General features: G+C 40.2%; 1 protein-coding gene across 3 annotated transcripts; it reads right to left on the bottom strand.

Moving 5' to 3' along the window:
• On the bottom strand, positions 1 to 26,399 carry tmem71 (transmembrane protein 71). Of its 3 annotated transcripts, none has more exons than XM_024435009.2 (10): positions 26,224 to 26,398; positions 12,310 to 12,410; positions 6,347 to 6,401; positions 5,757 to 5,972; positions 4,284 to 4,468; positions 2,870 to 3,055; positions 2,631 to 2,697; positions 2,369 to 2,430; positions 2,222 to 2,271; positions 1 to 2,116 (listed from the first exon to the last, which is right to left on the bottom strand). In XM_024435009.2, the coding sequence occupies exons 2-10, from the start codon at positions 12,338 to 12,340 to the stop codon at positions 2,093 to 2,095; spliced, it is 876 nt and encodes a 291-aa protein (XP_024290777.1). In that variant the 5' UTR covers positions 12,341 to 12,410; positions 26,224 to 26,398; the 3' UTR covers positions 1 to 2,092. The 3 variants fall into 3 exon arrangements, with proteins under 3 accessions (XP_024290777.1, XP_024290778.1, XP_024290776.1); XM_024435010.2 differs by lacking the exon at positions 26,224 to 26,398 and adding an exon at positions 16,416 to 16,605; XM_024435008.2 differs by lacking the exon at positions 12,310 to 12,410 and having other exon boundaries at positions 26,224 to 26,399.

Raw genomic sequence — 26,399 nt, 5'->3', positions numbered from 1 at the left:
AACTATAAAAAATGACATTTAATAAAGTTGTATAAACCAATTGAGTTGAACTATTTTACAAATATGTTAGAAAAGATTAACATTTCAGTGCAATATAGCTCATTCACTATTAAAGAAGATAAAAACAGTACAACAGACAATGATTACATTTTCAGATACATACAATGTGAGTGCATACAAGAACCACACTTTTTGCAAATGTGGAAACTAGTTGAGTAACAAAGCAATACAAATTGATTGTAAAAAACAAAGTAACATTTGAAACTGGTTTATGTAAAGGTACTGTAAGTGACCAAATGTACACAATAGGAAATTACTTAAATCTCAAGGTCTTGTAAAGTACATTCAGTATATGCCAATAAATCATGAATATTACAAAGAAATAACAGCCATGTTGTCTTCATATACTGTAGTGTGTACATGAGCTTTTGTTGACAAACTAGCAATAAAATGGTGTCTACCGGCAAAACCTTTTATATATTAATTTTGGCTTATTGATGAAGTATTGGTGATTTAACACTTTCTGGTCAGAGAATAGTCTCATTTGGAGTAATCATTCAGATTTGACACTTGGAGTGAATACATACAGCAATACTTCTCAAGTCACTTTCGTCTGGACAAATAGTACATATATGGAGACAATTAAATACAGCTTTTCTAAAGGACCAACAACATCCAATGTATTACAAAGAATGGCGAGTTGAGATGTACAGTACAAAATGTACAGTACAAAATGAACATTATTAAAGTACAAATCACCTATTTTTAGATTCTCAAAAAATCCTGCTGTAGTTTGAGGTCCAAACATGACTCATATTTCAACTTTATAAAGGTATACAATATGAACTTTATTCAGCTACTTGCTGTGCCCTATTCCTTTTCCTGACAGAAAACACACTTTCCCTCTGGGTTGATAAACAACCATAATTACTCAGCCTTCAATGCCATTACATACTCAACATTGTACCATTTAATGAGTCAAATAAAGGGAGGGGGGGGCGATTGTTTTATTCTTTGCCGCCGTCATTATGCTCAATCTCAACATTCACATTCCATTATTGTGATCCACTGATAAGTGGTTGTGGTTAACCACACGAGGCAGCTAGTGGTATGAGTATTATGAAAATGACCACCTCCTCCCCATATCCCTTGAATACAAACATTTCTATACACGTTTCAGCACTACCATGAGCAGATAGGCATCCTCACACAGGGCTGACTTTTCTTTTCCGCCAGCATTTTCTGTCACTTCCCTGTATTTGAACTGTTATCTGATTCCGCAGTCTACTGCCTACTGACATGTAGCCCTGTTTTGTTTAGCAGGCACATGCTATTAGCTAAGCCAGGCTAAAGAAGGCACTTCGCATGTTGTATTTCCATTTGCTTCTATTCAGATTAAAAGTTGCAGCTGTCATTTTTGTGAGGAAAAAACAGGTCTCAGACTGCAAGCCACTGCTACTTTAATGGCCCTGCAATTGTATTCAAAATACTGGAAGCTAGAAAATAAGTAACACTGGACAGCCCTAAAAAACCCAAGATCAACTATCAACAATATTAATTCAGGTATTTGAAGAATATATTAAAAACATGTGCATAATATATGATATGAATATTACCGACTTATTTTTATATTCAGGATTATGGGAAACATCTTGGACAAGCAAATGGCAGTGATCAGTGAGCAAAATAACTAGCATAGTCCGGAAGGTATATTATCCAATACAAGTTCCAAATACGCAATGCATCGTAGTTTACAAAAATACAGTTAAAATGATCTTCTCCTAACGCACATCTTTGGAGTTTCAAATTAAATTGCTTTTGATTATGCGTTTTATTGTATTTATTCCACTGATCTGTGCTCATTTTTGCATGACCAGTGTCACCCTATACCCGCTCAATTGAGCCCAATAACCTGCTTTTATGACCAGATTAATGGAACTCGTGTTACATTATGTGCAATCTACACGCATTTATCTAATGAAATGTAAGAATCTATATGTCTTTTTCTTGTGGTCCACATCCACCCTTTTCATTATCATAGATTCATTTCATGAGTAAACAGAGTGTGTGTGTGTGTATGCACAGCTTTCATCTACTCATTCTTTGATGTAATATCCTGGAACAAAAATTAAGAACAAAGTTATTGACCACGTTAATGTAAAACATGTGGTTGCCTGAGGTCAAAATAAAATGTAATTTAATATTTGAGAATATGACTCACCTCGGTCTTCGCTTTTCTCCACTTGCCCATGGGCCCAGATTGTGAGACAACTGGAGAAAAGCAATGTATTAAATTAATGGTCAATTTTTGAAACACCATTGAAATTTGCTTCAAAAGCCACACTGAATACACTAGAGGTATACTTACATAGATATATCATTATCAATATAAATGTGGTGAATGCCATTGTCAGTCCCCACAACAGACACCTGAAAAATAATGAAATAGTTTGTTAGCAGGTATTCTATACAAGAGAGCATCATTAAGAGTGCTTTTATCAAATAATTTCACACTGAATGAGATATATACTGTTTTCTTTCCTAAAATGTCCAAATATTTTATGCTGGTTATTTCAATATTCGGTTAAAAAGTAAATGCCACCCCATACACCTTTATACTGATTGCTTACCTTGAAAATACGGCAGAGAAGATAAAGACCATGAGAATGATGAAGAGAGCTTTCGCCATGGGAAAATCTGAAATGCATAAATATTTTAACAAAACTGACAAGAACCTCCTCTCCTGTCGTCATCTAGTACTGTTGAGACGAGAGGGGGAGCTTGATCTATAATGATATACACAACAGTTAAACATTTGAGAATACACAGAAGAAAGTGTAGATAATGAGAACAATGGACTGCAGCTCACCTGCTGGCTGGGGTTTAGGGGGACAGCAGCTATTGGAGAGGAAGGCTGAGGGGGGCGGGACATCCAGAAGCCCACCCAGGGGTTGGCCGAAATGCTCCTGGTGGACGCAGGTCTCTGTGATGATCTCCTCCTGCACCATGGGCTCGTGAACTAACTTCGTGGGCATGGAAATGATCTCACTGTCATCTGGAATGGCAAAGGAGACACGACTACAGCTGAGGAAGGTTGTTAGTTTCACGCATCTATTCAAGGTTGGTGTGGTTTACCCTCGAAGCAGTCTAGGGATGATAATATGAGATACCATGTGAGCTTTGACAGCGCTCATATTTTATACATACAGTGCCTTCGAAAGTATTCAGACCACTTCACTTTATCCACATTTTGTTACATTAGCCTTATTCTAAAATTGATAAAATTGTTTTGTTCTCATCAATCTACACACTACCCTGTAATGACAAAGCAAAAACAGGTTTATAAATTGTTACTAAATTATGACAAATAAAAACACATTTACAAAGTACTCAGACCCTTTACTCAGTACTTTGTTGAAGCACCTTCGGCAGCGTTTACAGCATTGAGTCTTAGGTATGACGCTACAAGCTTGGCACACCTGTATTTGGGGAGTTTCTCCCATTCTATGCAGATCCTCTCAAGCTCTGTCAGGTTGCTGCACAGCTATTTTCAGGTCTCTCCAGACATGTTTGATCGGGTTCAAGTCCGAGCTCTGGCTGGGACACTTAAGGACCTTCAGAGAGTTGTCCCGAAGCCACTCCTGCGTTGTCTGGTTGTGTGTTTAGGGTCATTGTCCTGTTGGAATTTGAACCTTTGGCCCAGAGCTCTCTGGAGCAGGTTATTATCAAGGATCTCTCTGTACTTTGCTCCATTCATCTTTCCCTCGATCCTGACTATTCTCCCAGTCCCTGCCGCTGAAAAACATCCCCACACTTCATGATTCTTCCACCACTCTTCACCGTAGGGATAGTGCCAAGTTTCCTCCAGATGTGACGCTTGGCATTCAAGGCAAAGAATTCAATCTTGGTTTCATCAGACCAGAGAATCTTGTTTCTCAATAAGGTATATGTTATATGTTTAATACATTTGCAAAAACACTGTTCGCTTTGTCATTATGGGTTATTGTATGTAGATTGCTGAGGATTAAAAAAATATTAAAACAAATCCATTTTAGAATAAGGCTGTAACAAAATGTGGAAAAAGTCAAGGGGACTGAATACTTTCCGAAGGCACTGTATAAGACAGCAGCCACTTGATAAGAGCCTTGCTTAATGGGACAACAACAATACCCTTTACATAAACATGGCCAAAATTACATGAAATAAGTGCAACATTGCTTAAGTGTCACAACAGTTGGCCATCCCAAGTGTCTCCCACTCAGACATAGCATAGCAGGCCTTACCATAAGTGAAGCTGCAGCTGGTGTCCAAATCAGTGGTGCTATGCTCCATCCAGGAGGACTCTGCAAGAGGTGGGTGACGCACCCCTCCGAACACTTTCTCATCCAGCCATGACTGACACGTCTCAGTCATGTCACTAAACAGACTAGCTAGAGACCGACGGGCCTTCCGCCTGCGTCTGAAGATTCTAAGGGGAGGGAAACACAAGTCGTACTTTTTATCAGGACAATGTCAACAAATGTGTAAAAGACTAATGTTCTTAATAGTATTCCTAATGTGTTTCTTTGTACTGCATCTGTGATCACAGTAATAATCAATAATGTTGTCAAGATACTTAGTATGACAGACAAAAAACAAGTCCTAACTAAATCTACCTTATGTTTCATGTACTTATTTCATGTCATTTGTCACGTTAGCGTAGTGACTTGTAAAGGGTATCGTTATTGTCCCTTTGAGCAAGGTTCTTATCAATTGGCTGCTGTCCTATATGTATTGAATATGAGAGCTGCCAAAGCTCCCGTGGTATCTCATATTATCCCTAGCCTTCCGACCATGACACCAAAGTGGTTTGTTTTTGAAGTTATAGAGCACACAATGTTGGTTTGGATAATATTTTCTGCTAAATGGCATATATTACAATATTTGACCAAAAGCAGGTTCTAAAAGGACCATTGGGTATCGTGATACTGTATTGTCAAAGTAGAAATAATTAGACAGTGGGGTAAGTTCGAAAGCCCACAAAACCAGTGGCTTAACCATGCCATGTGAAAATTCATCTCTGAACAAATCTCTATTACATAATTCCACCAATAAATTTCGTGTATCATAGGCTTTCAAATAAAATGACAGCATGATTATGCAATCAAATGTCTTTTAACCAAATGCCTGCAAGGCATTGATGTTTCTCATTTTAAGAGCAAAATGGCACTGACTAGAATCTCTTAGCAATGCAAACGGTTAACCAGCCTCACATTTTCCGTGCAGCTCTCTCAAATAGGCTAATCCATGACCTCATCCCTATAAACAGGGCTTGTGTTTGAACACAGACCTGCATGGTTATCCACCCCCAAATAGAAATCTGAACCCACTGTCAAGAGCTGCATAACGACGGGGAGAACATTTCCGACCATGACACCAAAGTGGTTTGCTACAGTTCACCAAAGTGGTTTGCTACAGTCATTTTTCAATTATATTCACTGTTATTTAATACCCATAGTCGTTCTACATTTTAAACTATATACACCTCAGAGTTGAGCTTTCATAGTTATTCATGAATGCTAGCTAAACGGTGTCTATTAGTGACTGACATTCAACTAGACCTGGGTCAAATACTGAGGTATACGTTTGCACTTCGGGGACTAGTCTATTGGTTCCATTGCATCTGGCAAACCAAGTATTTGCACAGAAAAAATATTTTACATAATAGTTCTCTCAGTTCTGGATTCAACATGGCATGTCTCTTTGGAACAACTCACCTGACTAGATTCTCTTTGTAGGACAGTTTGATTTTGGAGGGGGTGAGAGAGACATTGCCCTCATCATCCCAGGTGTAGCTGTCCTCAGTCAGAACGTAGTAGCCGTTGTTGAGGAGGCGGGGGCTCCGGCGGCAGGAGCTGGGGGAGCCCGTCACGGGGTTCACAGAGTAACACTCATATGATGAATCTGGAGATGACAGGAGGGACAGGCCCAGGCTACAGAGTACACAAAGAGAACCAGGACAGAATTATAGATGTCAGGGTTATTCAACATCACTTTAAATATGTGTTTCAAAGCTTACAACAGCGTTGTCCAACTTTCCTTCTGGACGGGTACCGTTCAGCAGGCTTCCGCTCCAACCTAGCACACCTGATTTGACTAGTTAGATCTTCCCCAAGATCTTGATTAGTTGAAACGGGTGTGTAACAATGGGGTTGGAGCATAAGCCTGCATACTCAATAGCTCTCCAGGAGGGTTGGTCACCCACTGCATACATAGTCAAAAAAAAATTGGGGTAATTGTAATTCTACTCGAAGGAACGCTACATTGCATCCATGCACCTCAAAGCCTACATTTTAACCAGTTTTACCTTTGACATGACTCGTTAGCCAATGTTTTTTCTCTCTTTCTCTTTATAGGTGAACCTGTTGATATACAAAAATATTGACAGATTATGACTTCAAAAGACTTCACAAGTTTGTTGGCTAGCCTAATTCATTAAAATCCATAAGAGTCTTGATGTACCCATGCGTCAATCTAACATAATACATTTTTAAAAATCTGTGACGCTTGGCATTCAGGCCAAATAGTTCAATCTTGGTTTCATGAATCAAGAGAATCTTGTTTCTCATGGTCTAAGAGACTTTAGGTTCCTTTTGGCAAACTCAAAGCGGGATGTCATGCGCCTTTTACTGAGGAGTGGCTTCCGTCTGGCCACTCTACCAAAAGACCTGATAGGTGGAGTGCTGCAGAGATGGTTGTCCTTCTGGAAGGTTCTCCCATCTCCACAGAGGAACTCTGGATCTCTGTCAGGGTGACCATTGGGTTCTTGGTCACCTCCATGACCAAGGCCCTTCCTTCTCCCCCGATTAGCTCAGTTTGGCCGGGCGGCCAGCTGCTGTAGACATTTTTTGGTACCCTATCCAGATTTATGCCTTGACACAATCCTGTCTCGGAGCTCTACAGACAATTCCTTCGACCTCATGGCTTGGTTTTTATTCTGACATGCACTGTCAACTGTGGGACCTTATATAGACAGCTGTTCGCCTCTCCAAATCATGTCCTGTCAATTGAATTTACCACAGGTAAATCAAGTTGGAGAAACATCAAGGATGATCAATGGAAAGAGGATGCACCGGAGTTAAATTTCGAGTCTCATGGCAAAGGGTCTAAACACTTATGTTATTATTATTATTTTTTTAAATATGCAAAAAATGTTACCCTGTTTTCACCTTGTCATTATGGGGTATTGTGTGTAGATTGAGAATTTTTTATTTAATCCATTTTAGAACAAGGCTGTAACGTAATGAAATGTGGAAAAAGGGAAGGGGTCTGAATACTTTCCAAATGCACTGTATATTTCCTGAGCTTTTTTTAATATCTCCTAGATATAGGACGGACCTTTCAACCCTTATTCTTTTTTCCCTATTTATGCATGTGTTATTCAGTGCATTTCTATTGGCTATAGTAGTAAATATTTTGGGGGCATACCTTAAAGAGGTCGTAAAATTCCAAATCAAATAGATAAATGCTCCATGGAATGACCATGGTATAGCCAGCAGCATACCACACTGCATCCCACTGCTGGCTTGCTTCTGAAGCTAAGCAGGGTTGGTCCTGGTCGGTCCCTGGATGGAAGACCAGATGCTGCTGGAAGAGGTGCTGAAGGGCCTCCAGTAGGCACCCTTTCCTCTGGTCGAAAAAAAAAAAATCCCAATGCCCCAGGGCAGTGATTGGGGATATTGCCCTGTGTAGGGTGCTGTATTTCAGATAGGACGTTACACGGGTGTCTTGACTCTCTGTGGTCACTAAAGATCCCATGGCACTTGTTGTAAGAGTAGGGGTGTTAACCCCGGTGTCCTGGCTAAATTCCCAATCTGACCATCAGTCACCTAATCATCCCCAGCTTACAATTGGCTCATTCATCTCCCCTGTAACTATTCCCCAGGCTGTTGCTGTAAATGAGAACGTGTTCTCAGTCAACTTACCTTACCTAAAACAGGGGTTAAAGAAATAAATAAAACATCTTAAAACAATTCCATATGTTAACTTAGTATCCCCTCCAATGGCTTAAGACTTTTAAAAAACTGTGTGACATCGACATGAGCCAAACATGTATTCTACTGTAAAAATTTACTATGTGTAAATAGGATCATTTTGGAGTTCTGTGAGACTTAAAGTCGTGACTGCATCACAATGTAAATTCAGGTTGGGTTTGTTTCAAACCTGCCCACAGCTGGCAGCTGAAAAGCCATCATCAATTCGGAGTGCAGATGCATGCGACCCAATCGTAATGCATGCGGAAAATTTGGGTTGACTTTGGACATCACTATGGGATAGTCAGGGACCATCAGTAAATTACACAATGTACATGGGAAAATGTTCATTCCAATAGCTCCAAATTTCCAAGACATAAAAGCTCAAACCAACTATAAATTGTAGGAATTCACGTACAAATATTTAAATAATTTAAGAGAACTAAAAAGGTGTACAACATGATACAGTGGTAGCAATACATGGTTATAACATCTACAGAAAAGACAAATGCCAATGGTGGTGCAGTCCAATTCATAAACACATTCCTGTAAAGGTGAGAGAGGATCTCAGGTTAAATACTGTTGAAGAAATATGGCTACAGGTTCACCAGCCTCACCTATAGCCCATTCTGGTGGGAAGCTGCTATAGACCACCAAGTGCTACCAGTCAGTATCTGGAGAACATGTGTGAAATGTTTGATAATGTACAGTACCAGTCAAAAGTTTGGACACACCTACTCATTCAAGGGTTTATTTTTACTATTTTCTACATTGTAAAATAATAGTGAAGACATCAAAACTATGGAATAACACATGGCATCATGTAGTAACCAAACGTGTTGTGGACACCCCTTCAAATGAGTGGAGTTTGATATTTCAACCACACCCGTTGCTGACAGGTTTACAAAATTGAGGATTAGTCATGCAATCTCCATAGACAAACATGAGCAGTAAAATGGCCCATACTGAAGAGCTCTGTGACTTTCAACATGGCGACGGGGCACTGCTAGAGCTGCCCCGGTAAGTGTGGTTATTGTGAAGTGGAAACGTCTAGGCGCAAAAACGGCTCATACACTAAGTGGTAGGCCACAAAAACTCAGAACGGGGCCACAGTGTGCTAAACAAGTAGCGCATATAAAATTGTTTGTCCTTTGTTGCAACACTCATTACCGAGTTCCAAACTGCCTCTGGAAGCAAAGCCAGCACAATAATTGTTAGTTGGGAGCTCCATGAAATAGGTTCCCATGGCCGAGCAGCTGCACACAAGCCTAAGATCACCATGCGCAATATCAAGAGTCGGCTGGAGTGGTATAAAACGCGAGGCCATTGGACTCTGGAGCAGTGGAAATGTGTTCTCTGGACTGAGAACCCAAACAAATCTGGGTATGGTGGATGACAGGAGAACGCTACCTGCCCGAATGCATAGTGCCAACTGTAACGTTTGGTGGATGGGGAATAATGGTCTGCTGTTTTTTATGGTTCGGGCTAGGCCCCTTAATTCCAGAAGGGAAATCTTAACGCTACAGCATACAATGACATTCTGGACGAATCTGTGTTTTCAACTGAGGCAACAATTTGTGGAAGGCCCTTTCCTGTTTCAGAATGACAATGCCCCCATGCATAAAGCGAGGTCCATACAGAAATGGTTTGTCGAGATCAGTGTGGAAGAACTTCACTGGCCTGCACAGAGCCCTGACCTCAACCACATCGACAAGCTTTAGGATGAATTGGAATCGCCCAATATCAGTGCCCGGCCTCACTAATGCGTGTGGCTGAATGGAAGCTAGCAAACTTATGCATGACATGCCAGCAACAAATGGCGACCGTACACATCCAAGTATAACTGACCAAATTATGATGAAAAGCATTGTAAATTGAGCTTGGAAGTGTTGAAAAAGTTGTTTATCAACAATGACAAGCCACCTGGATCTGACAACTAGGATGGAAAATTACTGAGGATAATAGGGGATGATATTGCCACTCCTATTTGCTATGTCGTCAATCTAAGCCTACAAGAAAGTGTGTACCCTCAGGCCTGGAGGGAAGCAAAAGTCATTCCGCTACCAAAGAACAGTAAAAAAAACTTTTACTGGCTCACATAGCCAACCAATCAGCCTGTTACCAACCCTTAGTAAACTTTTTGAAAACATTGTTTGACCAGATACATTGCTATTTTATATTAAACAAATTGACAGACTTTCAGCATGCTTTTAGGGAAGGGCATTCAACATACATGGGACTTACACAAATTACTGAAAGAAATTGATGATAAAAACATTGTGGGAGCTGTTTTGTTAGACTTCAGTGTGGCTTTTGACATTATTGATCATAGTCTGCTGCTGGAAAAATGTGTTATGACTTTACACCCCCTGTGATATTGTGGATAAAGAGTTACCTGTGTTACAGAACACAGAGGGTTCTCTTTAATGCAAGTCATAATTCCGGTAGAATGAGGTATTCCCCAGGGCAGCTGTCTAGGCCCCTTTACTAATGGCATGCCACTGGCTGAGTAAAGCCAGTGTGTATGTATGCGGATGACTCAACACTGTACACGTCAGCTACTACAGCGACTGAAATCACTGCAATACTTAACAAAGAGCTGATGTTATTTCAGAAATAAGTTAGTCCTAAATATTTCTAAAACTGAAAGCATTGTATTTGGAACAAATCATTTACTAATTCCTAAACCTCAACTAAATGTAATGAATAATGTGGAAATTGAGCAAGCTGAGGTGACCAAACTGCTTGGAGTAACCATGGATTGTAAACTAAAAATGTTGATGCAGCAGTAGCTAATATTGGGAAAAGTCTGTCCATACTAAAGCGCTGCTCTGCCTTCTTAACAACACTATCAACAAGGCATGTCCTACAGGCTTTAGTTTTGTCGCACATAGACTACTGTCCAGTCATGTGGTCAGGTGCCACAAAGATGGACTAAGGAAAATTATAATTGGCTCAGAACAGGGCAACATGGCTGGCCCTTAAATGTACATGGAGAGCTAACAATAATATGCATGCCAATCTCTCATGGCTCAAAGTAGAGGAGAAATTGACTTAATCACTAATAGTTTTTGTAAGAAGCTTTGAGATGCTGAATGTTTAAACTACTAGCACACAGCTCGGACACCCATTCATACCCCACAAGACATGCCACCAGAGGTCTCTTCACAACCCCAAAGTCCAAAACAGCCTATGGGAGGCGCACAGTACTATATGGAGGCATAGCTATATGGAACTCTATTCCACATCAGGGAACTGCAAGCAGTAGAATTAGATTTAAAACAGAGGGAACTGTAAAGAGACACACAGGCATACACATGCTAAACACACATACACATGTATTTTGTATTGTAGATATGTGGTGGTAGAGTAGTGGCCTGAGGGCACACAATGTGTTGTGAAAAGTGTTATGAAATGTAATATTTTATATAACTGCCTTAATGTTGCTGGACCCCAGGAAGAGTATCTGCCTTGCCAGCAGCTAATGGGGATCCTAAATAAATACAAACATGAAAATATTCTCTCATTTACATTGTGTAATTTATTGAAGATCCCTAACCAGGCCCGGCTATCCAAACTCAAATCAACTTTGCCACGGTCACACACCAGCCGGCTGAAGCGTATCGGCTAAATCATTTGTATAACTCTTCCCACCTGTGAACAAACCACACTCGAAACCAACTTACGTTTGAATTCAGTCATAGCCTCTAGCATTTAATGATCCAAATATAAAACGATGCCATTTCAGGAAGTGCAGTCACCCTTTAGGGGCTGGATCCTTACTTGAGATCAACGTGCGTAACTTGGAAGTTTAGTGAAGATCTGCATGATTTACATTAAAGTCCGAGGTAAAGAGCACAGATCTCAAGTTAGGATTCTACCCCAAGTGCAGTCCTTATTTTACCCTTCCTTGATCAGGAGCTGAAAACCACAGGTGAGGTAACAGTCAATAAATCATCATCTAGTAAACAAAGTAAGGGGTCAGCCACAGCCAGGACCAACATTCCAGTACTTGGTGTTGAAGCCAGTTGAGTACAATAACAACATGTTAACATACTGCTAACTCACAAGCAGTTCAGCATGTTAATAATTGCCTGACTGCTGAATTGGAACCTTCAAGATGAAAAGGTGATTTGTTGGTTTTGTTAAACCATATAGAATGGTTGACTGTATAGACAAAAGGATAATGTATATAGAACCGTCTTGTTCAGATGGGTATTTCTGTCTTTAAATTCTAAGCACAATAAATAAAAAAAAACTAGAAAAAATGCAAAATCTAGAAATGGAGTTGACGTACTTGTAACAACCCCATTGAAAGGCAGGGCCATATCTGCCTGTACACACACAGCGGTGTCTCGGGAGGAGCGTTCACGGTCAAAAGGTCCTGGTTGTCTCAATCTGGAAAACACATAAGAAAACAGTAATAACACATAGAACTACTGCATAGAAAATAAATGCCTGAAATGACAATTATAAGGAACGATCGAACCAAATGGAAAAATAGGAACATGTTGCTGAATTCTCACTAAAGTACAATATATTACTAAAAGGATATGGACACCTGCTCGTCAAACATCTCATTCCAAAATCATGGGCATTAATATGGAGTTGGTCCCCCCTTTTGCTGCTATAACAGCCTCCACTCTTCTGGGAAGGCTTTCCACTAGAATTTGGAACATTGCTGCTATAACAGCCTCCACTCTTCTGGGAAGGCTTTCTACTAGATGTTGGAACATTGCTGCGGGGACTTACTTCCATTCAGCCACAAGAGCATTAGTGAGGTCGGGCACTGATATTGGACAATTAGGCCTGGCTCGCAGTCGTTGCTCCAATTCATCCCAAAGGTGTTCGATGGGGTTGAGGTCAGGCCTCTGTGCAGGCCAGTCCAGTTATTCCACACTGATCTCGACAAACCATTTCTGTATGGACCTCGCTTTGTGCACAGGGGCATTGTCATGCTAAAACTGGAAAAAGCCTTCCCCAAACTGTTGCCACAAAGTTGGAAGCACAGAATCTTCTAGAATGTCGTTGTATGCTGTAGCGTTAAGATTTCCCTTCACTGGAACTAAGGGGCCTAGCCCGAACCATGAAAAACAGCCCCAGACCATTATTCCTCCTCCACTAAACTTCATAGTTGGCACTATGCATTGGGGCAGGTAGCGTTCTCCTGACATCCTCCAAACACACATTTGTCCATTGGACTGCCAGATGGTGAAGCGTGATTCATCACTCCAGAGAACGCATTTCCACTCCTCCAGAGTCCAATGGGGACGAGCTCTATACCACTCTAGCCGACGCTTCGCATTGCGATCTTAGGCTTGTGTGCGGCTGCTTGACCATGGAAACACATTTTAAGAAGCTCCCGACGAACAGTTCTTGTGCCTAAGTGGCTTCCAGAGGTAGTTTGGAACTCGGTAGTGAGTGTTGCAACCAAGGACGCGCTTCAGCACTCGGCAGTCCTGTTCTTTGAGCTTGTGTGACCTACCACTTCACGGCTGAGCCGTTGTTGCTCCTAGACGTTTCCAAAGTAACTGCACTTACAGTTGCCCGGGGCAGCTCTAGCAGGGCAGAAATGAGATTTGACAAACTGACTTGTTGGAAAGGTGGCATCTTATGACGGTGCCACGTTGAAAGTCACTGAGCTCTTCAGTAAGGCCATTCTTTTGCCAATGTTTGTCTATGGAGATTTCATGGATGTGTGCTTGAATTGTATACACTTGTGGCTGAAATAGCCAAATCCACTAATTTGAAGGGGTGTCCACATACTTTTATATAGTATAATGCATTCCAATACTCTCCATTTAGACATTAACATCATTCACATTGATGCCAATTATTGTACTAGTCTTGTGCAGCAGATACCACTCGAGCAAGGAGCAAAGCAAACATTGCAATACCACAGACGTAGGACAGAGAAGTACCCAGAGTACCCAAGTACGGTGTTAACAGAATAAGCACTTTTAGAAGTGAGATTTCCACTGGGCAGTTACTTTAAGGCAGTGTATCCCAAACTCGGTCCTCGGGACCCCAAGGGGTGCACGTTTTGGTTTTTGCCCTAGCACTACAGTCGTGGCCAAAAGTTGAGAATGACACAAATATACATTTTCACAAAGTCTGCTGCCTCAGTTTGTGTGATGGCAATTAGCATATACTCCAGAATGTTATGAAGAGTAATCAGATGAATTGCAATTAATTGCAAAGTCCCTCTTTGCCATGCAAATGAACTGAATCCCCCAAAAACATTTCCACTGCATTTCAGCCCTGCCACAAAACAACCATCTGACATGTCAGTGATTCTCTCGTTAAACACAGGTGTGAGTGTTGACGAGGACAATGCTGGAGATCACTATGTCATGCTGATTGTTCAAATAACAGATTGGAACCTTCAAAAGGAGGGTTTGTGCTTGGAATCATTGTTCTTCTTCTGTCAACCATGGTTACCTGCAAGGAAACACGTGCCGTCATCATTGCTTTGCCCAAAAAGGGCTTCACATGCAAGGATATTGCTGCCAGTAAGATTGCACCTAAATCAACCATTTATAGGATCATCCAGAACGTCAAGGAGAGCGGTTCAATTGTTGTGAAGAAGGCTTCAGGGCGTCCAAGAAAGTCCAGCAAGCGCCAGGACCGTCTCCTAAAGTTGATTCAACTGTGGGATCGGGGCACCACCAGTACAGAGCTTGCTCAGGAATGGCAGCAGGCAGGTGTGAGTGCATCTCCACACACAGTGAGGCGAAGACTTTTGGGGGATGGCCTGGTGTCAAGAAGGGCAGCAAAGAAGCCACTTCTCTGCAAGAAAAACATCAGGGACAGACTAATATTCTGCAAAAGGTACAGGGATTGGACTGCTGAGGACTGGGGTAAAGTCATTTTCTCTGATGAATCCCCTTTCCGATTGTTTGGGGCATCCGGAAAATAGCTTGTCCGGAAAAGACAAGGTGAGCGCTAACATCAGTCCTGTGTCACGCCAACAGTAAAGCATCCTGAGACCATTCATGTGTGGGGTTGCTTCTCAGCCAAGGGAGTGGGCTCACTCACAATTTTGCCTAAGAACACAGCCATGAATAAAGAATGGTACCAACACATCCTCCGAGAGCAACTTCTCCCAACCATCCAGGAACAGTTTGGTGACAAACAATGCCTTTTCCAGCATGATGGAGCACCTTGCCATAAGGCAAAAGTGATAACTAAGTGGCTCAGGGAACAAAACATCGATATTTTGAGTCCATGGCCAGGAAACTCACCAGACCTTAATCCCATTGAAAACTTGTGGTCAATCCTCAAGAGGTGGGGGGACAAACAAAAACCTACAAATTCTGACAAACTCCAAGTATTGATTATGCAATAATGGGCTGCCATCAGTCAGGATGTGGCCCATAAGTTAATTGACAGCATGCCTGGTCGGATTGCAGAGGTCCTGAAAAAGAAGGGTCAACACTGCAAATATTGACTCTTTGCATCAATTTCATGTAATTGTCAATAAAAGCCTTTGACACTTATGAAATGCTTGAAATTATACTTCAGTATTCCGTAGTAACACCTGACAAAAATATCTAAAGACACTGAAGCAGAAAACTTTGTGGAAATTAATATTTGTGCTGATTCAAATAATCATCAAGCTTTGACAATTTGAATCAGCTGTGGTGCTAGGGCAAAAAACAAAACGTGCACCCCTTGGTTGTACCGAGGACCAAGTTTGGGAAACACTCACTCCTAAAAATTCATATTCTGTTAACCCATATCCAAAATGTTGAGTCGTCCTATACTCGTTTGTGGCCAAAGCATAAATTGGAGGTACATGACATGTCCCTGAGGATGAGCTGCCAAATTAGCAGTCTACCTGCATTAATATTTTTTATGACCAGTATACGCTCATACCATTCCAACACAGAAAAGCTGCTTTTTAACAAACTTAAATACCATTTTTAGGAAGGAAAACTATTTCATTCATACTGTAACTTAAGTAATTCTAGGTCATATTTCATAGAAATCTGGAAACAGTGGGCAGTTACTTTAAAATCCTTAGCTTAACCCCTCTAATTGTTACCAAGATTACTCTGCCCTGGTAATCCCCCCGAGATATCAGACCAGTCCTTCTCTCTGCTTCTGATGGGCTTTCCAATCAAAACACTGCTGACTGACTACATGGTAGACTGCTGAAATTCAAGGTAGCATGGGTATCTAAGTAGACAGGGATTTTGTATATCTTTATGAGGTATCAAAGTTGATTCTAACATGCATAACCAAAATGCTAATTTCAACACTGGTACTTGTAGTTTACTAAGTACTACTGATTTAAGTACTGCTATTACGTTTAGAGACAATCTGAGGTTTGCATATTACACACATTCACTTTTTTAGGACATTTCACAAAGTATGTGAAACTCAGTTGATCAGTCTTACCCAAACAGTTCCGCTTGAAATAAACGTAATTTGCAACACCCCTAATATATTTTGTGGAACGATGCCTGTTTAACTAGTTACTTCAAATCTAGTTTAACTCAAATTGTATTTGTTTATTGAGGACTTTGTTCTCATGCAGTCCAAAATCTTGTTCATTCTCTGACACCCTGAGAAAAACAGCTGCAGAAAACCAGAGGACAAAAAAGACGTTGATGTCACATTTCCTGTTAACTCTATCCTGACTAGAAGCTATTCAACATTGCAAGATAATGCCAATGTGTCCTTTTCTGTTCTTGATAGATGATAGTAATCCAAATCTAGCTAAAAACAAATATATTATCTGGGATACTGCAAAGAAATAAGACTAAATTAAAACATTCATAAATTCTTGCATTCAACCTTATTAGCATTACAGTACGTTATGTTCATAGAGGCTATTTGTTGTTCTTAAAATCCTCTCTGTATGCTTGTTTGGTCTTTTCTGGTGCCAGACGCTCAATTGTCCGCCAGACTTGTTTCTGTACATCTGTCTTCCTGGGGCATTCTTCCAAATGAGAGGCATTATGGGATGGCTCTGTGACACCCGATGCATAAGACTATGTGGGTCAGACTTTCCGCCGTGGTAACAGTCTGTCTGCTGACACAGGAGAGGGTACTATAGCAGTAAACGAGTGGAACAGAGGCCCAGTGTTTCAGTAGACCGAGAGGGCCTGAGGGGAATAGCACAACGGTTGGCTTGTGAAGTGTGTCTGGAAACTGGCTTTCTACAGTGGCTTCAGAAAGTATTGCCTTTTTTTGACACGTTGTTTGTTATTTAAAATGGATTAAATATCCCATAATGTCAAAGTGGAATTGTGTCTCATTTTATTATTAATTAAAAATAGAATCTTGAGAATATCTTGAGTCAACAAGTATTCAACCCCTTTGTTATGACACGCTTGAATAAGTTCAGAAGTAAACATTTGCTTCACAAGTCACAATAAGTTAACATGGACTCTGTGCAGTAATAGTGTTTAACATGATTTTTGAACGACTACCTCACCTCTGTACTCCACACAATTATCTATATGGTCCCTCAGTCAAGCATCGAATTTCAAACCGATTCAACAGCAAAGACTAGGGAGCTTTTCCAATGCCTTGCAAAGAAGGGCACCTATTTGTAGATCGGTAAAACAAAACAAAAAAAGCAGACGTTGCATATCCCTTTGAGCATGGTAAAGTTATTAATTACACTTTGGATGATGTATCAATACACCCAGTCACTACAAAGATACAGGTGTCCTTCCTAACTCAGTTGCCAGAGGGGAAAAAATGCTCAGGGATTTCACCATGAGGCATATGGTGACTTTAAAACAGTTAGTTTAATGTCTGTGATAGGAAAAAAACTGAGGATGGAACAACATTGTAGTTACTCCACTATACTAGAAAAAGAAAGGAGCTGCACACATTAGGAACTCAGATGCAAACATTTTATAACCAAAGTTTTGACAGCCAAGCTGTATTCGTCAGGGTACTCAGGAAGATGGGGATCCATAATAAATACTCCACAATAATAACCTGATTGACAGAGTGAAAAGAAGTAAACCTGTACAGAATAAAAATATTCCAAAACATGCATCCTGTTTGTAGGAGTAATACTGCAAAAAATGTGGCCAAGTAAATTAACTTTTTGTCCTGAATATAAAGTGATATGTTTGGGGCAAATCCAATATAACACATTACTGAGTACCACTCGCCATATTTTCAAGCATAGTGGTGACTGCATCATGTCATGGGTATGCTAGTAATCATTAAGGACTGGGGAGTTTTTCAGGATAAAAAGAAACAGAATGGAGCTAAGCACCGGCAAAAAAAAGATGAATTCACCTTTCAGCAGGACAATAACCTAAAACAAACGCCAAATCTACCCTAGAGTTGCTTACCAAGAAGACAGTGAATGTTCCTGAGTGGCAGAGTTACAATTTTGACTTATATTTGCTTGAAAATCTATGGCAAGACCTAAAAATGGTTTTCTAGCAATGATCAACAACCAATTTGACAGAGCTTGAAGAATTTAAGAAAATAACGGGCAGATGTTGCACAATCCAAGTGTGGAAAGCACTTTGAGACTTGGAATCGCTCCCAAAGGTGAATCTAACATGTAATAACTCAGGGGGTTGAATACTTACACTAGTATATATATACACAGTGTGGCAAAAAAGTATTTAGTCAGCCAACAATTGTGCAAGTTTCTCCCACTTAAAAAGATGAGAGAGGCCTGTAATTTTCATCATAGGTACACTTCAACTATGACAGACAAAACGAGGGAAAAAAATCCAGAAAATCACATTGTAGGCTTTTTTATGAATTTATTTGCAAATTATGGTGGAAAATAAGTATTTGGTCACCTACAAAAGTTTCTCAATACTTTGTTATATACCCTTTGTTGGCAATGACAGAGGTCAAACGTTTTCTGTAAATCTTCACAAGGTTTTCACACACTGTTGCTGGTATTTTGGCCCATTCCTCCATGCAGATCTCCTCTAGAGCAGTGATGTTTTGGGGCTGTTGCTGGGCAACACGGACTTTCAACTCCCTCCAAAGCTTTTCTATGGGGTTGAGATCTGGAGACTGGCTAGGCCACTCCAGGACCTTGAAATGCTTCTTACGAAGCCACTCCTTCGTTGCCCGGGTGGTGAGTTTGGGATCATTGTTATGCTGAAAGACCCAGCCACGTTTCATCTTCAATGCCCTTGCTGATGGGAGGTTTTTACTCAAAATCTCATGATACATGGCCCCATTCATTCTTTCCTTTACACGGATCAGTCGTCCTGTCTCTTTACAGAAAAACAGCCCCAAAGCATGATGTTTCCACCCCCATGCTTCACAGTATGTATGGTGTTCTTTGGATGCAACTCAGCATTCTTTGTCCTCCAAACACGACGAGTTGAGTTTTTACCAAAAAGTTATATTTTGGTTTCATCTGACCATATGACATTCTCCCAATCTTCTTCTGGATCATCCAAATGCTCTCTAGCAAACTTCAGACGGGCCTGGACATGTACTGGCTTAAGCAGGGGGACACGTCTGGCACTGCAGGATTTGAGTCCCTGGCGGCGTAGTGTGTTACTGATGGTAGGCTTTGTTACTTTGGTCCCAGCTCTCTGCAGGTCATTCTCTAGGTCCCCCCGTGTGGTTCTGGGATTTTTGCTCACCGTTCTTGTGATCATTTTGACCCCACGGGGTGAGATCTTGCGTGGAGCCCCAGATCGAGGGAGATTATCAGTGGTCTTGTATGTCTTCTATTTCCTAATAATTGCTCCCACAGTTGATTTCTTCAAACCAAGCTGCTTACCTATTGCAGATTCAGTCTTCCCAGCCTGGTGCAGGTCTACAATTTTGTTTCTGGTGTCCTTTGACAGCTCTTTGGTCTTGGCCATAGTGGAGTTTGGAGTGTGACTGTTTGAGGTTGTGGACAGGTGTCTTTGATACTGATAACAAATTCAAACAAGTGCCATTAATACAGGTAACGAGTGGAGGACAGAGGAGCCTCTTAAAGAAGAAGTTACAGGTCTGTGAGAGATAGAAATCAAGCTTGTTTGTAGGTGACCAAATACTAATTTTCCACCATAATTTGCAAATAAATTCATAAAAAAATCCTACAATGTGATTTTCTGGATTTTTTCCCCTCATTTTGTCTGTCATAGTTGAAGTTTACCTATGATGAAAATTACAGGCCTCTCTCATCATTTTAAGTGGGAGAACATGCACAATTTGTGGCTGACTAAATACTTTTTTGTCCCACTGTATACACACACACGTATGTGGACACCCCTTCAAATGAATGGACCTGTTGCTGACAGGTGTATACAATCTAGCACACAGCCATGCAATCTCCATAGACAAACATTGGCAGAATGGCCTTACTGAAGAGCTCAGTGACATTCAACGTGGCATCCTATAACATCATAGGATGCCACCTTTCCAACAAGTTAGTAACATTTCTGCCTTGCTAGAGCTGCCCTGATCAACTGCAAGTGCTGTTATTGTGGAAACGTCAAGGAGCAACAACGCCTCAGCCCGCAAAGCGGTAGGCCACACAAGCTCACAGAACGGGACCACCATGTGCTGAACAAGTATAAATCATTTGTCCTTGGTTGCAACACTCTCTACCAAGTTCCAAACTGCCTCTGAAAGCAACGTCAGCACAATAACTGTTCATCGGGAGCTTAATGAAATGGATTTCCTTGGCCGAGGAGCCACACACACAAGCCTAATATCACCATGCGCAAAGCCAAGCGTCGGCTGGAGTGATGTAAAGCTCGCCACCATTGGACTCTGGAGTAGCTACAGCATACAATGACATTCTAGAAGATTTTAAGCTTCCAACTTTGTAGCAATAGTTTGGGGAAGGCCTTTTCCTGTTTCACCATGACAATGACGCCATGCACAAAGCGAGGTCGATACAGAAATGGTTTGTGTGTAGATATGTAGCTTTCTGAAGCCAGGTTGAAGGGACCTTTTGAGAAGTGTCTTTTGATGTTAGTAGTATAAAGCCACAGCCTTGATGCACTCGACCGTTCGGGAAAGCGTACGTTGCCTTTTTTTGGTTTGAATATGATTCAAATAAAAGGCTGACATTCGGTCTTGTCTCTTGTGGCACAGGGATGGCATTTCACTTCACAATATGGACGTCAACATAAACACGTGACTCAGAACATGGTATCTCAAATCTATCACAGGTCCTTATGCTACAGAGTAAAACCAAGTCTTAAGGCCTGAGAGCCGTGCATATCTCCCAGAACTAAAATAAAAGGGGATACATGGATGTTGTGTGAGCCAGCAGTGGAACAATGCTAGAAAGCCAAGGGCTGTTGACATGGACAGTCGATTGTGTCTTTTGCGCTGGGCAATGAAGACAAAAGCCAGCAGGCCTCTTCAGTCATGTGGCTTAAGTTGTCATTGTTTTTAAACTCAGTTTAAAGAGTGAACGCTCAACCACAGCATACACAACCCGGATTTCCTGAGGAAGTGACAGGCAGCCATCTTTCTTCCTGTGTGTTCATTTGACAGTAAAAGTAGAGTCACTATGTAGAATGAGCAACATTAGACAAACATGGGTATGAAAATGTATAATACAATGGCAATACACTACTGGTCAAAAGTTTTAGAACACACTCATTCATGTGTTCTACAATGTAGAAAATAGTAAAAATAAAAACTCTTGACTGGTAGTGTACATTACAATGGTTTTGATTATAGTCTTACAAAGTACCTAACAGTAAAGTGAATCATGGTCATATAATCATGGTCATATATTTTTACACAATAACCATCATTGGTTACAATGACAACAGTTCAACAAAGCTAAGTAGTGATAGGTGATGTGACAAGTAAAATCTAATCAACACTTTCCCATGTTTGTCTTGATAAGCCATGTATCAATATAATATACATTTATATTTGAGTACTTGAAGTGGTTTTAAAGGCTAGATACATATCCCACCACAAGCCAAAGATCGCTTGTGCACTGACTATCTTCCATCATTAGGAAATGGAAAATTACGTAATAGACAAAAGCAATTCGTTTACAACAAATGAAATGGTGGCAACAACAAACACTACATGTTTTACACTACAATTGATGAGTGACATTATCTTAATTACTATTTAATTGTATGTCTACAATATATATTCAGTGCTGGCATTGTAGACATTTACCTACAAATAATGTCAATGATATACAGTGTGGTCGGAAATTATTGACACCCTTCTGTATAAAATAATTCAAATACTGAGCTATGTTGTATGCAAAAGAACTTTGGGAAATTATACTTTATACTAATACAAGAAAGATTTTGTTTAACAAGTAATATTTGTATTTTTTCCCAAAAAGGTAGTGATCAAAATGATTGACAACCCTAAAAATGATGAAGTTGTCAAAAGTTTTGTATTTGTTCCAACATTTCTAGCACGCAATGACGACATCAAGCTTGTGACTGAAACTTGTTGGATGCATTTGCAGTTCGTTTTGGTTGTTTCATATTATTTTGTGCCCAATAGAAATGAATGGTAAATAATATATTGTCATTTTGAAAGTTCTGTTATTTTCCAGATTGACTGACCTTCATGTCTTAACCCTTGTGTTGTCTTAAGGGTCAAAAATGACCCGCCACTATGTTTAACAGCAGAGAAAACACCCTAAATTATATTTTATCAACTTGAAATGTTATGACTTTTCTTGGAGTGACCCCAACATTAGAAAAAGTGAAACATCGCCTTTGTTCATAATTCCATGAAAGCTGTACACCACCAGGGTACAAAGATTGTCTTAGGGTCATTTTTGACCTGGCAGTTATAAAATCATTCTCTCACACACACACAAGAAATTGAGATTATGTGTGCTAGAGATTAAACTCAGCCAGCAGCTCCGGAAGAGGAAGATCACCATGGTTGGCACCGTTAGAAAGAACAAGCCTGAGCATTCCTCGCAACAAGGGGGAGAGAGGCCTTCTCATCAAAGTTTGCCTTCACCACCACTAGTTTCTTACCTCCCGAAGAAGAACAAGAATGTGGTCCTCCTGAGCACACTGCACAAAACAGCTGAGATCAGTGATCGTGAGGACAGGAAGCCAGCCATCATCCTGGATGACAACCACAACAAAGGAGGCGTGGACAACCTGGACAAGGTTATTGGAACTTACAGCTGCAGGAGGATGACTGCCCGCTGGCCCCTGGTCATCTTCCATTACATCATTGATGTCTCCTCATACAATGCCTTTGTGATATGGAAAAAGATCAACACTACCTGGATGCCTGATAAGCAGAACAAGAGGAGGGTGTTCCTGGAGCAGCTGGGAAAGGCACTTGTAACCCCACACATTCAAAGAAGGGAGTGCCTCCCCCGCACAGTAGCCTCTGCAGTGCTTGTGAAAGCTGTTCAGGGGGCTGAATCTTGTTCTGATCCACCTGAGGCTGCAGCTGAGGCAGGCAAGAGAAAGAGAGGCCAATTCTGCCCCCCGAAGAAGGACTGTAAAACAAATACGATGTGCTGCAAATGTGAGAAATACATCTGCAAAGTCCATGCACACACACTTGCATACTGTCCTACATGTGCTAATTAGAGTTGATTGATTTATGTTCTTCACGTTTTTGTTTTGTATCTATTATCTTATTTATTGTTGTTGTTTATACACCTTGTGGGTCGGGGTAATAGTTTTTTTTTTTTAAATGGGAGAAGACTAATATTTTGTAGTTGAATTCCTCATTGTACAGTATATAAGAATATATCACTATGTTGCCAAAAAAGTTCAAGACTTAGTGTTTCCCCTCAATAAAATGCAAATTTCTTATTGATTTATTTTATTTTATTTTATTTAACCTTTAACCAGGAAGGGCTCATTGAGATTAAAATCTGTTTTTCAAGAGCGCCCTGGTCAAGATAGGCAGCACCAAGTCATTACAAAAGAATTACAGACAGACATGAAAAACTACAAGTAATCTAGTAAAAACCATTGAATTAACAAGAGTATAAAACAGCTAATTAAAAACATTGACAGGTCAGGGAATCAGCCTCAAACCCCTTCATCAGTGATTTAAAAACACCAATCGGGACAAGTTCTTCCAGTTTAAAAGTATTTTGTAAGGTGTTCCAAGACGATTGCGCAGAGTACATAAAAGCCCTTTTACCAAATTCAGTTCGGACATTTGGAACAGTTAGCAGGATAAAGTCCAGTGAACGAAGAGAGTACCCACCACATTTCTGAACAATAAAAATGCACAAATAAAAAGGTAGTTAACCCAAAATGGCTTTGTAAATAAAAGTATACCAGTGACTGAGCCTACGAGTTACTAGAGAAGGCCAGCCAACCCTGGTATACAAAGTGCAGTGGTGCGTAAGGGTTTGGCAGTTTAAAATAAATCTCAAAGTGCCATGGTAAAGAGTGTCAATTGATCTCAAACACTGAGCGGAAGCATTCATATATAAAATATCCCCATAGTCTAGTAAAGGCATAAATGTAGCTGATACTAGCCTCCTTTTGGCTTCAAAATAAAAACAGGCCTTATTCCAAAAATAAAATCCCAATTTCAGCTTCAATTTTTTTGTAAGTTGTTGAATATGCAATTTAAAAGAGAGGCCTTCATCAATTAAAATTCCAAGATATTTATGAGGTTACAACCTCCATGTCCTTGCCCTGACAGGTAGGTGATAGGTGAAAGGTTCAGAGGTCTATTTCTTGCATTAGAGAAAACACCATTAGTTTAGTTTTGTCAGTATTGAGGATAAGCTTCAATTGACACAAGGTATAGGCTATATAAGTGCTATCTCTTGCTAAAAAAATTTTTTTTTTTACACCTATGCAGTACCTTTAGCAATAATAATAATACACCTCTACTTTAGTAAAGAAAACAATTGACAGGTGTGTTGTAATAAAAACGAGTTGTCTCAACTGATTAACTGCAGTCTTTCTGCATTGTGAAGAGGGAAAACCCAGATATTCACAACATTTGTGAAGAATGGCAGGTTGTTTCTTCATGCAAAATAGATTTGGGGTTTAAAATTCAATTAAGCTGCTTTATTTGAGGGGTTTGGTGAAGGCGGGTCATTTTTTTACCCTTAGCACAAGGTATACAGAATGTTAAGACTACACAAGGGTTAAAGTAATGATGGACTGTCATTTCTCTTTATTTGAGCTGTTCTTGCCATAATATGGACCAAATGGGGCTATCTTCTGTATATCACCCCTACATTGTCACAACACAACTGATTGGCTCAAACGAATTAAGGAAAGAAATTCCACAAAGTAACTTTTATCAAGGCACACATGGTAATTGAAATGCATTCCAGGTGACTACCTCATGAAGCTGGTTGAGAGAATGACAAAAGTGTGCAAAGCTGTCATCAAGGCAAAGGGTGGCTATTTTCAAGAATGTCAAATATAAAATATTTAGATTTGTTTTACACTTTTTTGGTTAGTACATGATTCCATATGTATTATTTCATAGTTTATATGTCATCACTATTATTATACAATGTAGAAAATAGTAGAAATGAAGAAAAATCCTGGAACGAGTAGCTGTGTCCAAACTTTTGACTGGTACTGTAGGAGTAACCATAAATACTGTAATTGCTTTATTAAGTCAGAGCTTGAATTAAGCATAAGTTAATTGGTGTCTTTCAGACCTGCTGAGAAGTGCAAATTCCATTTAACTATCCCAGTTTTGCCTCAGGGCTGCATGCCATATGATACATGAGGCATTGCTTTGTTATTTGTCTGAATTTGACATTTGAGTTTCAATTGAAGAAAAAATACTATTACAATTCACTATTGTTATCGCCTATTGTGCATAAGGGACTTTCACCCCTTCCGAAAAATTCTAATTGAAAGCCTGTCATCTGAACCTAGCAGGTTGGCTACCGGTAGGCCCCGACTGATGATGCAGGATCTGATGATGCTGGAGCTTTTGCTTGGAGGAAAGGGCCTACATAGAAAAGGCTATTTGTGGATACAGGGTGCTAGCAAATAGCGTTGCAGCAATAGCCCACTAATTATAGACTAATACTGTCCTTGAAGAATGCTAAGAATGAGTAAGGCTATAACGATACCGTTCATCATAAAACAACAATATTCATATAGGTGTTAATTTCAACAAAGATTTAAAATGAACACTCAAAAATACATAAACTCTGTGTCTATTGAATTTCTTATAACATTTCAGTGTAGATCTATCAAGTTCAAAGTCAAGCAGAGAGAAAACAATAGCTGTTTGGTGGAATAGATAGAAGAATCAAATAAAATATTACGTTGAAAGCGATAGGACTACTTACAAACTCTCTCGCTTATCGAAGTCTTCCTGTATGTCCCGGAGAGCGGTAGGCTGTACATAAGCTGCATATGTTTTTATTTAGGATCAATCTATTCTAAACGTTAAGATACGTTCAACAATTCAACATGCAAGCTATGTTGATATTGCCTGGCTATATAGACTAGTATTCTACCAGCA

Source organism: Oncorhynchus tshawytscha, linkage group LG10 (genome assembly GCF_018296145.1).
Source record: "Oncorhynchus tshawytscha isolate Ot180627B linkage group LG10, Otsh_v2.0, whole genome shotgun sequence".
Taxonomy (NCBI): Eukaryota; Metazoa; Chordata; class Actinopteri; order Salmoniformes; family Salmonidae; genus Oncorhynchus; species Oncorhynchus tshawytscha.
Note: the sequence above shows the minus strand (reverse complement) of the source record. Positions and strands in the feature narration are given on the sequence as shown.